Source organism: Uranotaenia lowii, chromosome 3, assembly GCF_029784155.1.
Source record: "Uranotaenia lowii strain MFRU-FL chromosome 3, ASM2978415v1, whole genome shotgun sequence".
Lineage (NCBI taxonomy): Eukaryota > Metazoa > Arthropoda > Insecta > Diptera > Culicidae > Uranotaenia > Uranotaenia lowii.
Window position 1 is genome coordinate 151415736 of NC_073693.1, and position 17295 is coordinate 151433030.

A 17295-nucleotide genomic window follows, 5' to 3' on the forward strand; every position below is an offset into this window, starting at 1 on the left:
GCCGCCGCTGTCCTGCTGCTCGGGGAAGGAAAAGCGATCTATATTGGAAGTGTGTCCAATGGTCGCCATATCCCTGTTGTTCTACTCGAGTAGGGTGGAGTTTAGTATAAAAGCGACCGGTCAGTGAGGGATCGATATCATTCGCTGTTCAGAACTCAGTCCTACTTCAAGTATCAGGAAGCATCCTAAACCTAACCATTCTCTAAAATGGCCTTCAAAGTGAGTGTTTGTTTATTTGTGGGAAAATGTTCCAGGATGGATTTGTGAGGGATAAGCCGAGATTAGAAATCGAGAAAAATCCTAGCCGAACTTTAGTGATCCTTCGAGTGAATTGTCACCGGAATTCAAATATGAACTGTTCGTCAAAAAACGATTCAAGTGCAAATCAGTTTGAAGTGATCAAGATGAATCCGGTTCGAAGGACCAAGCTTTTGATTTCTTGAATCTCGGCTTGAAGTGAAATCGACAATTTTTGTCATTGGAGTGATTCTAAATTGAGTGTTTTTTTTTGTTTTGTTTTCGCCATTCGTTTGCAGATCGTTGTGTGCTTGGCTTTCCTCGGAGTTGCCGCCGCTGGTCTGGTCCCCGTTGCTCATGAAGGGGCTGACTACTACGTGAGTATCCCAGAAAATTGAAGAAAAATTTAGAGGAGCAGTAAAACAGAATGGAAGAAAATTTAGGGTCCTTCTGATGATGAAACACTAGTTTAAAAACTTTTTTTTGTCCCGTCAAAATTCATCAATGATTTTTTGCAGAATTTTTATGTAATTTTTACTTGTAATGTAATGTAATTTTTACTTTTATTTGTAATTTAAACTTTGCGGTTTGTATGGTAAATTTAATATTTTGTACTGATTGATCTAAAAATTATTGATCCAAAATCCGAGCAATATCTGGGCAAGTTCGGTCAAAGCCCATAAATAGTTCGACAAAACTTAATAAGAAAAACACTAGAAACATTTATTTTTCATCGAAATGAATCTTCAGATTTAAAATTGTATTTAAGGTTTCCAAAACTCGTTTTGAATAAGCTTTCTCAAATAATTTTGATTTTGGATAACAAATTTAAAAAAATCAAATCTAAATTTGAGTTTTTCGTTTAATTTTGAGAAAAATGTGAATGAAGCCCGTGTTAAATTCCTATAAAAACGAAAAAAAAAATGAATGAAGCCCAGCAAAATCCAGGCTTTTATCAATGCAGGCCGGACCTCTCCCTAATTTTGTATCAAATATCCGACTAAGTCAGATTAAAATCGGACAATCTGGCATGCTTATTTTATGTCCATGCAACTTGATCCACAAAATTATTCACGTTCTTATGTGACCCACACACACATACTAGATCGTTTGATTTCTGTGAAGAAAGTTCAATTTGTTGCTTTAATGAAGGCGGTTCTTGTTGTTGAAGGAAAATCTAATTTGAATTTCGCACGTAAAATTTCTTTGAAAAAAAGATTTTTAATGCGGGTTTTTCGGTCTATTTAATTACTTTTATCTTTGAAAAGAAGGAAAGTTTTCATGTTTATATTTACCGTTAATGTGAAAAAGTTGTTTCATGTCAAGAAGCGTCGAGCGTATTCGGGCCTGGTATATCCGGGCATTTTCCCCGAAAATCTGTCGAAATTTGGTCATTGGATTTTAAAATTTTCAATTAAGAACCGGACAATATCCGGGAAAATCTGACAAAAATTCAGACTTTTCTCATACAAATTCAAGAGAAAAAGTGAAAAATGAACACATGAAAAAATATATTATATTGAGCCACATCAGCGATGTTCAATTAGTATAAATTCTATGTAAAGAAAAATTTAGTTTTGGTATGGATTTTGCTTAGATTTACGATAGATCCGGACCGCCTTTTTCTGAATCTGTATCTGAAATGCTTAGTCATTACAACAATAAAAACAAATTGGCAGTATTTAAATGGTTCCAAATAACTCTATTTTTTTTTTAATTTAATAGAGTTTTTTTTACTCTTCTGGAACTTTTTTCATTGTACTCCTTTTAGCATTTAGAATTTGTTATTTTGAGTTTGCAACCCCTCTTCATACGGCCATGTCAGAATGTTAAGAAAAAAAGTACTTTTTGGTTGATAAACAGAATACCATCCATAACTGTTCAAGAAAGCTGATAAAACATGAAATTTTGTTTTATTTTAGCCTAAAAACTGTTTCAAAATGGACTGTTTCAAAATATTCTCACTGATTGTAGGTTGGATTTCCTTATATCGACCACTGACAAAACTAAGTAGGGGAAAACTGTACAGAACGCACCAGTTAAGCTTTAACGCTATTTACAACGCTAAAATCATCTAAGAACTGAATTGAACGTTAACGACGATTCAGGGATTTATTTTATGTCTCACTAGAAAGAAAAATAATGATAAAAACTCAATTTTGATGACATCTTTGTTGAAAACTTAACCAGCTAGAGAACACACCGTAGGGTAGAACGCCGAAACTAATGGACAGAACGCACCATACCGGAAGAGTGGTCAGAAATAGAATAATGATCATATGGAATCTAATGATTGTAACATCAAATGTTTAGTAACATGCATATACATCGCATTTTTGTAAACTAAGCATACTTTTGCAAAAACTAATTTGTTAATGCTAAACGTATCGAAAATTTCGCTTTTTGAATCATACTTTTTTATATCTTTCAAGTAAAACGCCTTCATGTAGGCAACGAAATTCGAGTTCTTGGTCTTTTTTCGAATGAAAAATGTGTGCACCTTTTAAACTTGAAAAAAGACGAAATTTGATATCATTATGCATTCTTATCGTATTTTGGGAGTCATTGAATCAAAAGTATGACATTGCGCTTTTCTCAAAAGTTAACAGCATTCTAAGTTTGAGCGTAAAACACGTGGTCTGGCGCGCATTGTGCCCCAATTTTGAAATGATTGTTTTTAGTTTAAATTTGTGAAAATTAAGTTAAATATAAAAACATATTTATAGCCATCCGAAGTGGCATAATATTGGAAGAAAAAAAAACTGAAATTTTATAATTCTGCGCAGTCTGGTTAGCTATAAAACCTCAAATGTTAATCATGAAAAATTACAAGGGGCTTGTAATTTGGATTTTCCTTTATGACCTGGCAATATATGTACGCGCCTTTGCATATGTTAAGATATTAATCAGTAAAACTCAAACACTTTATAAACGATCCTCTGAATTTAGATTCATTTGATTTGACTTTCAATAAAACGGAAATTCTGATCATTAGTCGGTATCAGAAGGCTTATTTCGAACAGAAAGAGATTATTAACATGATCGCTCGAATCGTAATGCTAGAAAATCATCCAACATCGTAAGTTGAACCAAGGAATCTTTAAACATAAAACAATTCACCTGACACCTACACCGTTATGCCTCCCAGTCAAAGCTGAAGCTGCACGTGGGAAAATATGCAAAATTGAGACGTTTCTTACCCCCTTCCCAGCTCAGGGAGAGAACAAGTAAGATTTTAATCATCCTCTGGGTAGATTCCTTTCACAGCCAGATCGAACGGAATCGAAAGGGGGAGTGAAAAGATCGCGTCATAGATCAACCCGTAGAAGCGTGCCACAGGCGACAGGCCACGTCGTCTTTTTCATCACGATCAACTGGAAAACGTCTCAATGGAAGTGAGTCGATCGAATCGTCGTCGATCGTCATTGCATGGCATTTCCATAATGTCGCTAATTAGAACCAAATAGAGAGCGAGCTCGAGGAGATGCTACGACTTGTGAGCGTAATTGCTGGGGGGGAACCCCATTCTTGTCACATTTCCGAAGGGGATCGGTTTGGAAAAGCGGGAGAAGCGATGTGTACTTATTAGTTCTGATCTTAGCATTTTAAAACACATAAGAACATAACATCTCGAGCCAGGTACAGGGCCGCTTGATGTGAGACATCGAGTTAAAATGCGACCAAGGCTGCGGCCCAACAATGTCACCAGCTATAAGCTAGCCTATGCTCGTAGCCTTGCGCATACGTAGGTCGCGGAACCTCGACGCGATCGCAATCGCGCAAGTACGCGTTACTAACCGGGCGAGAAATTCATTCAATTTTGTTTTTTCGAATCCACTTAGTCGGAACTCGTGACAGGTGAATGATTCCGTCCGATCGTTTTCGGATGCGGGAAGTCGATCTTTTGCCTTGTTTGTTCTGGGGTCCACTTCTCAATGAAAAGCTGCTCCCAGACGAAGGTGGCAAATTAATGAATTGGCTCGATGGCGTCGTGGGCGGATGGTGATTCCGGATATTTTCAATTGTTCGAGTTCTACTCATGGGTTCCTCCTGCAGAGAGCAGAAGCTTATTAGTAGCTGTTGTTTGCGTTATGATTTTTTAATGATCTTGCTGGATCACCTACTATTATTGTGGGAAGGTATCTCTCTAGAAGGAGATGTTCTGCTTGGGTGACAGAATCTTTTTTAGTTGCGCTTCGTTTGTTTTGGCGCGCATTTGCTACCGAACTTTTACCAACCACGCGTAACCTTGATTTACCTTCGACGGTTCGGTGAATGTGTTATTGGGAAAAAAATATCCATATTTTATGGCTTATTGTTATTTGTTTGAATAACAGATTAAAGCTGGCAGATATCGTTGATGGCAGTTTAAAGATAGACACAATTAATTTGCACAAATAATGGCATTCGAATGAGCACCGAGATTGGCAAATTTATGAATCACAGAACTAGCCAGTATGGACAAGGTAGGTCTTGATTTAATTTTCAGATGTAGATTGGTAAAAGATAAGAGTTTGTTTTGATAAATACACATCAGAATATTTCCCACATAAATCTGATCTAAGTGGGTTTACAATTAGGTAGAACTATTGTTTTTCAGTTCATCCAAGTCGTTTTCCGTGTTTTTCATTTAGCTTCTCTATTTTTTCAACGTGGTCTTATATGAAAGAATCAAAATGTTTTTTTTTTTTCAAACAGCTCTTATACAAAACTTCAGAGGAAAATGAATGAATAAAAAAACAAAGCTGATATCTCAAAAAAATTTAAAAAAATCATTGTTCGAGTTATTGAACTTTGTTTGAAAATTTTTACAAAATGCGATTTAAAGATCTTCTATTATCACTCAAAAATTAAAAAAGTTTAAAAAAAAATTTTTTCAAAGAAAAAGTTTTCCAAAATGTATGTTATGGGTATAATTGATCCCTGGAGTCCAAAAAGATATATTTTTCTTCTGAATGGATCGTAAGGTTTTCCCGAAATTACAAATATTTGTTCAAGAATATATGTTTATCCAGTAATTATCTATTAAATTCGACTCAAAATACTGTATTTATTTAAAAACAAGAAAATTGCGCCTTAAAGCATGCAATGACTCTAGGGTAGTAGACAAACTTTAAGAAATCTTTTTGTCTGATACTTACAAACTGTGAAATGAGAACTAATATGGCAAAAAATAGTCAATTGACTTTTTATCTTTGGATGTTGCTAGATTTTATCCTAGGGTCAGGACACCATAAATTAAGGTTCAAATCATCTTTACTAAAGAAACAAGGGACATGTCCCGCTGTCCCGCTTTTTGATTGTAAAATTTTTACAAAGTTAACTGACTAACACTGGAAAAAATCAAACTTTAGACTCAATTTGAATTCTCTGATGAATAGGAAATCTTTCAAATACGTCTTTCTTAAGTAACACTGATTGATTTATGAAACTCTTCAGGACACTTATGAAACTTAAACTTGGTCTTGTAGCCTGTTGTAAAATGAAATGTTGCTTGATTTTTCTCAAAATAAGCAGCATTTTTCATAGTTTATATTATGGTTATACTAAACAACTCTAAAGCTTTACCATTACAGTAAGATTCTGATTCAGTTAAGTGTTTTAGGAGCACGTTCAACCAATGTATGCAGAAAATATTGTTTATGTTGCCTCCATATAATTATAGATTATAGAATTAAAGAGATTAATTTTTGCGCCGAAATCTTAGTTAAATTGCGTTGTATTATACACCACCTTTTTCGACTCATTTGTCCAAACTATATAATGATAAACGGTGGTGGAAGTTTTCTTGAGTTTTAAAATTTTTAAACAAATTACCAAACAAACTAATTTTTAAACAAATTACTAAAAGGTTTTTTTCACGGTATCAAATCCGCAATTTTCATGAACGACTTGAAATATTTTGTCTTAAATAACGTGTTAATTCGCAGGAACCGTGGAAAATAACAGAGGCAAAAAACCGTGTAAACAGAAGTCATGTAAAAAAACTGAGAAAAATCAATCTGTGTTAAAAAAAACCTTAGTGTGCTTTCTATAATCATCTTCGGCTGATGGTAAACTTTTAAGTTTGGCAACACAATTAAGCCCCAGCTAACATGAAATCGTAATAGAAATGACAACATAAGCCGTTTAAATTGAGATTGCTCGTGGCTATCGTACAAATGTTTGTTCTGAGTGATTTTTCATGATACATTTACGACTACTTCCGCAAAACATTTCAAATCGAGCAAATAATAACTTGGTTCGTAAATAAGTAGTCAAAAAGCATTAATTTGTTCAGATTTACGACAAATGGGCGGGACTTAAATTGACACTCAATCGGGTCTCTTCCTCTCTTCTCGTTTCGAACAAAACGTGCGTGATGGAACTTCAGCATCTGTTATAGAGCAACAGCTTGACATCCAGCAACTAACGAGTTGGCCTGGTGGGTAAGGTGCTGGCGAGCTGACTCGGAGGATTGGAGTTCGATTCTCGGACAGATCCATTTTTTTTCGTTTGCCTCAAGTTGTGCATGATTGTATATATGCTTGTTGTAGACGTAATGAAATCGAAAATCCGTTTTGGAATGTAGTCATTATCGCTATATCGCCTCCACTTTTGTAGCTATATGCTATTTTTGTAAGTTTAATACAATTATTCTTTTTGGTATAAGCGTTTCTATATTCCTGTTGTTTCTGCGATATACCTGGTTAAATGTTTGCTGAAAAGCGCTTTTCTAAAATGTCCCGGTTTTTAGGCTGTGTCCCGCATTTTCTTCGTGAAATGACTCGCTTTTTTCTGAAAGTATCTGGCAAGCCTAGTAAAGCCTCCTTTACCTTAAAAAAAATCATAATTTTATTCGTCTCACGAAAATGCTTCTAGTTCATTTACGGGTTCATGTATCGTTCTTAAATTTGCGCATATAAGCTTCAAGTTACATGCTGTCAAATGCAAAAGACGGTGATCTGTAATTTTGTTTTTCAAAAAGATATGATGAGAACAAGAAAAGGTTGTCAAGTATCCCCTTTCTCTCCTACACTTTTCTTTCAAACTGCAGCAAAATTGAGAGCGATAAGCTACACATTAAGAGAAACAAGATCGTTCGCTCTTCAGAATGTAAACCTTTCATCAATTATGCAAAAATTATGAAAAATATTGAACTTATGCGGTATTCAAAGTGCATTTCCACTAACTTCAAGCCCCTGATTGGAAAAGTTTTTCGGCATAGTTAGGCCGGAACAAATATCAATTTCTTGTTTTGTCAAAAACCATAAGATTTTTTTTCAAAATTCTCAAAATCAAGTTTATGGTATTTTACTGAAAAATTTGATGATTTCTTCGAAAATTGAAACAATTGATCGAGCAAAAGGCGAATTGTAGAAGATGGGAATTGTATCACCTTTTGTATTAGAGATTTTTCGATTTTTGATATAAAATAACCCAACTTTTCGACTTGTACAATGTACAATTGTATGAAGGTTTGTTAAATTTGAATTTGGACATAATGCAATTGGTCCCAATTCATTGCAAATTTGCAATATTTGTTCATCCTTTTAAAATTTATTGCATACACAAAGGCGTAAAAAATGCCTAATCTCGAGGGAGAACCTTCAAATAAATGTTATAGGGTAAGAGCACTATATATTGAACACTATCTTTGGGATTCAACACATTTGTGTTCAATAAATAATAATGAAAGGTTTTTTTGATAAAATTTTGATAGCGTAGCTTAAGCTGTTTTCTAAGCTTCGAATCGTTATATTTTTTTCGCGGGAATATGTTTTGAAATTGCTATTTAAGCCTTTTTATTCAAAATTACTTTTGTCCCAATGATTAAACACAATGATTTAAATATTGAACAAGCAATGTTCTAATTATTGAAAACGTAAACATTGAATATCATTGCGTATATTTAGGGGTATTTCGCTTGATTGTATGCCTTGCAGGGGCGATTTTGGTTGAGCTAGCAACCAAGAAACAGTTTGTTTACATTTCCAATTACCAACCGATGTTTGTTCAGTAACTGGTACATGCATTTCTTTACGAAACGAGTACTGCAAGATTGAACGTTCAATAATTGAAACATTGGCGTTTTCTGTGATCCAATGATTGAACACTTTAATTGGTTAAATTTTAAGAAAATAAGGATAATAAAGGCTGTTACTCTTCCAGAAATCATTAAAAAGACTTATTTGAAAACACTCATATCATTATCTTAGACGTTTATTTGTCTTTTATCCAATTCTTCCCTCAATCAAAAATAGGCTGTTTTTTCATCCAGTCGAAAAACCAAGCCAAAATTTGAACACATATTCAAGTTTCGGGGATTGTGGCTTTAAGAGTCCGAGATTCTTGATAAAAATTTGAACAGAGGTAGAAAATGCTTCAACAGTGGTACAACGAATTTTGATTCATTTTTCTACTGTTTATTATTGTTTTAATCTGTACATGTTTTACTAGTGTTCAATATCTGGTACCTGTTCAATAACTAGTGCTTCTACCCTATGTGCGCCTCAACTCTGTAATTCAAAAGACTTCAACGCCTGAATACAAACGAACCTGATGCCTAATTCCGAACGGCCAGCAATGGAATGACTGGATCAAAATTCCACCGGCAAACCTGGTTTGAATTCCATCAATCGAAAGTGAAAGCCATTTCAAGAAGTCGCAAAACAGACGAATCACAATCGAACATTCTATTTCTGCCATCGAACAACTCCCACAAACAATCCAGTTCTGATTACTTGCTCCGATTCTGAGATCATCAGCTGAATTGCAAAAAAATAACAAACCGTAACTAAATTGATCTTAATCACGTAATTGCCCCGGTGGTCGTCATCGACTTTTGCCACTCTCAAGTCGTTGTTGGTTGGTTCACCAAATCAGTTAACTACCACCCCCTGGGGGCAGTTGTTGACTCACGCCAGCATTTTTACACTATTTTGTTTTGGCGCGCTTTTTCGTTGATTCAAGTCAACAAACGAACGGCAATCGTTCGAGCCGGTCGTTAAACTTGCTTGGATTGGCCCCCCGCGAACTACTTATGAAGGGAGGAGGTTCATGACGTTGTTGGTTGTGCGAGCTCCACGCGCCACAAGAATGTAAAGGTCAAGTTTAGCGTGGCGGCTTTTAGCAGTTTAGCGAAGCATAACGGATTGGCATTTCTTCCTCATTCTGATCGATGTTTCCATTTTTTCTTTACAGTCTCACCCACAGTACTCCTTCAACTATGGAGTTCATGATGGTTTGACTGGAGATGTCAAGTCTCAGGTCGAAAGCCGCGACGGAGATGTTGTCAAGGGACAGTACTCGCTGGTTGAACCCGATGGCTCGGTCCGCACCGTCGACTACACCGCTGATGATGTCAATGGATTCAACGCCGTCGTCACCAAGTCTGGCCCATCTGTAAGTATTTTCAGCAGAAACTCTACTTACAGATTTAACTGAAATCCGATGTTTCTCTTCCTTAAGGTCCACGCTGCCCCAGCCCATGTTGCCCATGTTGCCGCCGCCCCAATCGTCAAGACCATCGCTGCCCCAGCTGTCGTTGCCCATGCCCCAACTGTCGTCAAGACCATTGCCCCAGCCCCAGTTGCCTATGCTCATGCCCCAGTTGCCTACGCTAAGACCTATGCTGCCCCAGCTGTCTACGCCCACCACGCTGCCCCAGCTGTTTATGCCGCCCATGCTGCCCCAGCTGTCTACGCCGCGCACTCCCCAGTCTACGGACATGCCTATGCCCCAGCTCACGCCGCCGTCGAATACCACGGAAAGCTGGCCGGTGCTTACTATCACTAAATCCTCACGGAAAGACCACACCCCTCTAGAACCTCGGAACCTTGCCATCCACTTTCACTGATCTAGTTCCACACCGGTCCAGACGCTGCCTAACTTCAGGCGGCTGAAGCACTGCCAATCGTTATTTATTTCAACACCTATCCCCCACCCACAGTAATCCTTCCTTCGAAAACAACACGGCTGGCAACGGCTGTCTCTGGAATGCAAGAAACCAACGATTCATGGAAAAAGGACAACCTGTACACGAAAAAAAAGGATGCTTCCACCCAAAAGTCCAATCTATCGCCGAAAGTCTCGAATTAAAAACCCATCCTAGTTTTAAACTCGACGAGCTGCACTAAATTCCAAAAAAAAACATAATGCTGGAACCATGTTACGCCAAAGTTTTCCCCTCGAATGGAAAACGTTCCCGTAACATGGGTCCCATTGAAAAGAAACAACACTCGTCGCCCAAGATTTCCATTCGAGAGTTGAAGCGACACAAATAAGCAAGAATACTCACTCGCCATGTGTACACAATTGATAAAAACAAAGCGGTTGTCGAATCTGGAAGGACCTTCCCGCTAATTCTTTCCAACCTGAAACCTCTCATACTCTTCTACCTACAATTGTACAGATGAAAAAAAAAACGTAAGAAAGAGATGTATGCCGATGATGATATTAATTTAATTTTTATAGAAATAAATTACAAATGAAGCGAAACTAGACCATTTTTATGGTAACTGAAGCATTGTGAAAGCCCTTGAAACCTTATAAATAATTTTTCTCATCAAAATTTTATATGGACACTTTTAAATGCACATTAATGATTCTTTTTTACTACAGCTGTAAAAATCTTAAAATTCTCAAAAATGAGAACAGTTTGATAACAATTGAATTTAATTGTAAATTGAAGAATTCAGAATTATGAGATTCAAGATCTGAAAACTTCAGGCTAAAGTAGGGCTACCATATCCCGCGACACCAAAAAGTGTACATAGAGATCCTTTATTCAAAAACTCAGGAAAAAAGTTATACAGTAGAACCCCGCTTATCTGAGCTCTGGTTTTCTTATCCCAGCCGTCAGATTGACACAAGATTCTAATATTATCGAGCTTTGCGCCCGGATGGTATGCAAAAGGTTGTACATATCATCCGGACGCATCGCTCGGTTCTTACATGGATTTTATTTTCCTACAGTGAGCGAAATAATAATAGTACCACTATGTGTTTTGCTTGTTAAATTATGAATGATTGACAATCGAGAAAATTTTCTTCTGCAGTTTGTTCTGAATTGTTCAACGGATAAATCAAGCATAAGTTTGCTTTTTTTGGACGTAGCAGTTGGCGTTGAGGACCAAAAATGTGAAAAAAGGGGTGCGAAATAAGAATAGTACCACTTGAGTTTTTCAATAAAAACAATATTATTTTCAAAAATTACTGTGTAAAAGTGAAAAATAATTTTTCTATGAATTATTTGAATGCATAATTGCATTTTAAGGAGTTTTCTAGAATTGCAAAGGTATTCGAAGGTTTTTCAAGGGGGTTTTAAGATATACGCTTCTAGAACTAAGGAATTTGATATTTGAGCTGTAATTCTTTACCAAACTACTTACTTTCTTCATTAAAATGGCTTGAAATGATGAAACAAACATTCGGGGTTTATTTTGCATCAGAAAAAAACAGGTTGGAATTCAAAAACTTAACAAAAACATCTCAGCTTCCGATTCAATTTCAAATCAAATCATTAATACTGCTAGTCGTCTGGAACATCAAGCTCCATCGGAAAGAACAAAATTATTCTGATTATCGATCCGAAATATTCACTTTTGGTGACCTTGATGCAATTCTATTTTTTTATTTAGTGATCTTAGAATTTCCAAGGCCGTCACACGGTACCAAGTTCTTGACCAAAATCATCCAGCACACTTTAATTTATTTCGGATGTTCGAAAATGGGCATAAATTTGGTTAAATTTGAAGGTAGTGCTGCCATCTATGAATTAAATCTAGAGAAATAGTGTTTGACTAAAAAACATTAATGTTTTTGAATTTCAACCTGTGTTTTATGTTGAAATTTAGCCTCAAATCTATGTTTCATCATTTTGCATCAAAACTGTTAATGAAGAAATCAAGCTGTTTGATAAAGTATTATTGCTCAAAAATCAAATTCCTTAACGCTAGAGGAGCATCCCTTAAAACCCCCTTTTAAAACCTTTGAATACCTTTGGAATTCTGGAAAACTCCTTAAAATGCAGTTATCTATTCAAATAATTCGTAGAGGCATTATTATTCAGTTTTACACAGTAAATTTTTAAAAATAATCTTGTTTTTATTGAAAAACTCAAGTGGTAGGTACTATTCTTATTTCGCACCCCTTTTTTCACATTTTTAGTCCTCAACGCCAAGTGGTACGTCCATAAAAGTAAACTTATGCTTGATTTATCCGTTGAACAATAGAGTATTTCCTGAGACAGATTGTGGTAGGGTAACGTTTTGTTTTTGTTTTGAAAAATGTAAACACCAACTGGTCGCCATTTTGATCTTTGATGATAAGCACTGTTCAATGCGTTCTTTTAAAAACTTTTTTTTATTAAAATCATTAACATACCTTCATGTCTCAATTTGTTATGAATTTACAATTAATTAAATAATGAATTTATATTCTCCTCACCAAGGTGCGCTTGCAAAATCACTTCAATTGCATTGCTTATTTTATTTCGTTACTATCTGGTCATGAACATGCGAAATGTTGTTGTTATTTTTACCCTACCACGATATGCCCAGAAAATGTAAACATGAGAAATCAGCTGTTCGCTTGACAAGTGGGGAAATGGCTTATTCAGAACAAACTGTAGAAATTTTTTTTTTGATTTTCAATCATTCATATTTTAACAAGCAAAACACATAGTGGTACTATTCTTATTTCGCTCACTGTATTTTATTGACGTTTCTGGCAAGTATAGATTTTGAACTAACTAGAGACGTCACTTTAAAAGCTTAACAATATACCGTGGTGATAAAACACATTTTTACATGGATTTTGGATCAAAATGGTGGCTCGGATAACGCGGAGGCTCGGATGAACGGGTTTCTAATGAACATATTTCGTGCTATCTGAGGTGACACCGAGATATTTCAATTTAATCGAATAAAGCTTAGTTCTTTGAGAAATGAGACACTTTCTTTTGCTAAAAACTCATTACTAGGAAACGGATATTCAAAATTTTCACAGCTTTTTGCTGCCTGTAAAAAGTACTATTCGACCTATTTTTCCAAAATTTAAAATTTACGCGTTTTTGGGATATTAACGATGAAAAAAAAATGAAAAAAATAACATTCACAATAACATTTCATTAAACATGAAACTTTGGTTTTCGCTGTTTTTAAAAGCCTAAAAAGAGTTATCCCTTCACAACCTACGAATACCGACCGATTATACTTTAAGTTCAATCTCATGATGGTTTAACTTCGTTATTGTTAAATTTTTCCAGCAGAAAATTCACTAGAAAAGCTTTGAAAAGGCTATAAAATAATCAAATTTTGTTAATTTACAAACAGCTGTATCCACTAAATTGCCCTCAGCTTCTTTTAAAAGAGAATTATTGGCCCGAAAAGTAGCAAAAACTGAAGGAGGAGGATGCAGCCGCCTAAATACAGATTAGTTGAAGTATAAGTTTGAAAAACTGATTAAAATCATGTCTGAAAAAAGTGTGCGCCGGCCGATGGTAGGTACCAAGAATAAAGTAGAAATATATCATTCAAAAAACGATATTTTTTTTAAATTTTTTCCGTGACAAATCATAAAATTACCTTCATTTCCTTCATAGAAAAAATATTGCAAAATATTGCACGAAAGCTTGTATGCAAAAAACATTGCAAACCTACTTCATTGCACAAAACCTATAAATGAAGTAATTTTTTTTATCGAAAAAAATCAATAAAATCAAGAATACTGAAGGTGATAAAAATCCGTTCTTCCATAATTTGGTCTAACTCTTGTAATCTTTCGGATATTCGATAAATTTTTCGAAATTTCCATAAAATACTTCAAACTTTATTTATTTCCCTCTTTGGGTTTTTCGGAAATTTTGAAGGGGGGAGGGGGTGTTACAAAAGAAAAAAAATGATATTTGTTCCGGCCTATTCTATCAAAAAAAAGTAAAATTATCTTCTCATATCTCTATATTACCATTATTATCATTATTATTATTATCATATCTCGATCGAAAAAGAGTACATGTACTCTTAAAATAATACGAATGGTATCCCTAGGCTAAAGCTGTATGTACAGTAGGGTGTCCCGAAAATGCATTATGTCTGGGAATCTGAGTGCTCAACTTCCAAATGATAGATTGGGGTGTGGAGAACAAACTTTTGTATGGGGCCAACTAAAAGGATCATGGTTAGAGTTTCCGCAAAAAAATATTTTAATAATATTCTGTGTCTAAAAATTTCCACAAAATGTATATCTTAGAGTACGGTGGGGTAAAAGTACGACCTTAAGGCTGTCCTATTTTTAGAAAATTTTGCAGTTGTTTTTCCAAAAAACCAAGAACAGCATTGGATTCCTTAGACTTTTATCTCTTTTCTAAAAAAATACGAAGATAATCGATCGACGCATTTGATAGCAGTAGTGAAAAAGCCTTACTGCTATCCAAACGTACTCTTACCCCACCTCTGGGACAAAAATTCGAATGATGTGGGGTAAAAGTACGACCATTCAGAATTCCACAATTCTGCATGAAAGCAAGAGGAAAATTATTTTATATCAATCTTTGCTTACAGCAGAAACTTCTGTGTTCGCTTCTGATACAAATCCTATACATGGGCAAAAACCAGCGCGAATTTGGAGTTCTCCACTAATTGTCCATATTCAACAGGTTTACGAAATCCAGTTCTCATCGTATTTGAGCAATTTTTCGCGCGAGCAAGTCTTTGTAGGTACAAAAATATGCGCTAATGTTCCAAGTGAATTTTAGAAAGAAGTTAAAACTTTCCGTTCAGATTTCCTTCTGTAGATCCTGTATATAATTCGTACTTTTGCCCCATTTGAATTTCGTACTTTTGCCCCTTCAAGGTTTCTTGTGATTCACAGTTTATTGTGCAAAACAGAGAAATATTTATTAAATTCTTTCTTCGGCATTTGTTAGTGGTTGAAAACAACTAATCAGACACATAAAGACTTTCATTGAAAGCCAGAATTGCATTTGGGCAAAAAAGCTGCTTTACCTCATTTTTCGGAGTATTTTCAATTTTTCTTCAAATAATGTCTGGATAAAGGCAGTCCAAATCACTATCAATCCACGTCAGAGTTTTGAATTTTACTATTCTCGGTTTGGGATAATCTCAAAACTACTTTTACCCGACTCGTACTTTTACCCCACCTTACTCTATATGTTAAAATGGAGGAATAACAATGTGCTTACACGAATAACTCTTGCAGGGTTCATCCGATTTGCATACAATTTTTTTATTGTGTTCGTCTTCGCGTGTAAAAAAATAAATCGGAGAGATGATTTCAAAAATGATTTTGTGGAATTTGATAATTAATTATAAGTTTTTATTCGTATCAAATAAATGTCATGGGGCCATTTCAATTTTTTTTATTAAAATCATTCAGAGTAGGAACAAAAAGGCGCCAAAAGCAATCATCCAAATGCCAAATAGTACAAAACAACAATCCTGTTATCTCAACAAATTATTTAAACTTTATTTTTCGAGTTATTGAAATTTGTTTGAAAAATTCAACAAAATGGGATTTGAAGGATTATTTTTATCACATAAAAAAATAATCAAAAGCATATATTCTAATATGTCAATTGTTGTAGTACAGTTAAAACTTCGTAATGTCGTATTTTCAAAGCTATAGTAAACTTTCAATTTTAATAAGAAAAAGTTTTTCAAAATGTTTGCTACAGTTTTAATTGATCCCCAGTGTCCTCTAATCCCCAAATATGTATTTTTATCCTGAATGAATCGTGATCCTTGGTTATTACGAAATAACTCATATCTTTTTGTTCAATAACTAATGTTTGTACAAAAATTATTTGTTAATAGGACTCAAAATACTAAATCTATAAAAAACATAAGAAAATTGCGCCTTAAAGTATGCAATGAGAAAGTAGTAAACAAACTTTTGGAAAAAAATTCTGATGCTGACAAACTAGAGAGAAGAGAAATATGGAAAAAAAATAGTCAACGGACCTTAACTTTGGATATTGCTAGATTTTTACACAGGATCAGGGAATCCTGGATTAAGAGTAATGTCTCCTTCAGTAAGGGATCAAGTCTCCTTTAACTTGGAAAATATCAAAAAAAATCATCTCACGAAAATGGTTCTTGTACATCAACAGGTCCATGTATCGTTTTAACTTTTGAAAAATATAAATTTGAAATTTCACGCTATCAGAAAATGTAGAAGACGGCGACTTGCTTAATTTTTCAAAAAAAAAAAAAAAAATGAAAATAAGAAAAGGGGACCAATTATTCCCATTCTCCACTTCTCTTCACGTAGCACCAATAAAAAGGATACTTTGATGTGATTGTTAATCTTCCTTATGGGGTGAAAAAAAAACGCTACTTGCCGAAAAGGGGCATAATTCCGAAATAATCAATTTTGCTATAGAATCAAGGCAACCTCAACATTTTTCATACTGATCTAGCCAAAGCTTGTCAGATTGCCCAGATTTGCCGGGAAATAGTTAAAAAAAGTCCGGATTTATTCACTTTATTTGCAAAATAAAACAAACATTTCATATTCACTATTTTAATGAAATAACCTTGAATTTTAGGGTCATTTTAGAGAAGGTCATATTACACAAGAAAATTAATATTCGACGATATGTCTGTACAAGTTTTGACATTCTCCAGATACAGATAACAATAAAACATTCCATTACATATTTATGGCAACTCAACAAGAAGGTCTTATGTTTTCAATTATTTGAAAATATAATGGTATAAACTTAGTGATTCCATGAAAATTTCACAATTGAAAAGAAATAATTGAAAAATAAATAAAAGTTGGAAAAACTCCACTTCTTCCTTTCATGCTTAGATGCTTATTTAAAAACTAAACGGAATTTATAAAAGTACAAAAAAGGTTAACTTTGTTGAACTTCAATGCATAATTTGATTCAACACTCAGTTTCAGAAGTCAGAAACAGGTTTTGATTCAATAACATCTGCATACACAAGAAATTTGAAAAATATAAACTTAAGTCTCAAGAAAAATATGAACCAAAATCCAAAACATAAAAGAAAGTTTAAAACCGAATATCAGTGGTTAATAAGATGAAAC

The 17295-nt window shown here is 34.7% G+C and overlaps 1 protein-coding gene across 1 annotated transcript in view; it reads left to right on the forward strand.

The window, feature by feature from the left end:
• The first annotated feature begins 112 nt into the window (after positions 1-112).
• The window catches only part of LOC129752728 (uncharacterized), a 124691-nt gene continuing 107508 nt past the window's right edge, over positions 113-17295 (forward strand). The window contains exons 1-4 of the mRNA XM_055748498.1: positions 113-219; positions 537-614; positions 9421-9621; positions 9688-9997. Of these exons, the coding sequence (XP_055604473.1) occupies positions 208-219; positions 537-614; positions 9421-9621; positions 9688-9997 (601 nt within the window). The 5' untranslated portion in view covers positions 113-207. The remainder of the gene's footprint in view (positions 220-536; positions 615-9420; positions 9622-9687; positions 9998-17295) is intronic.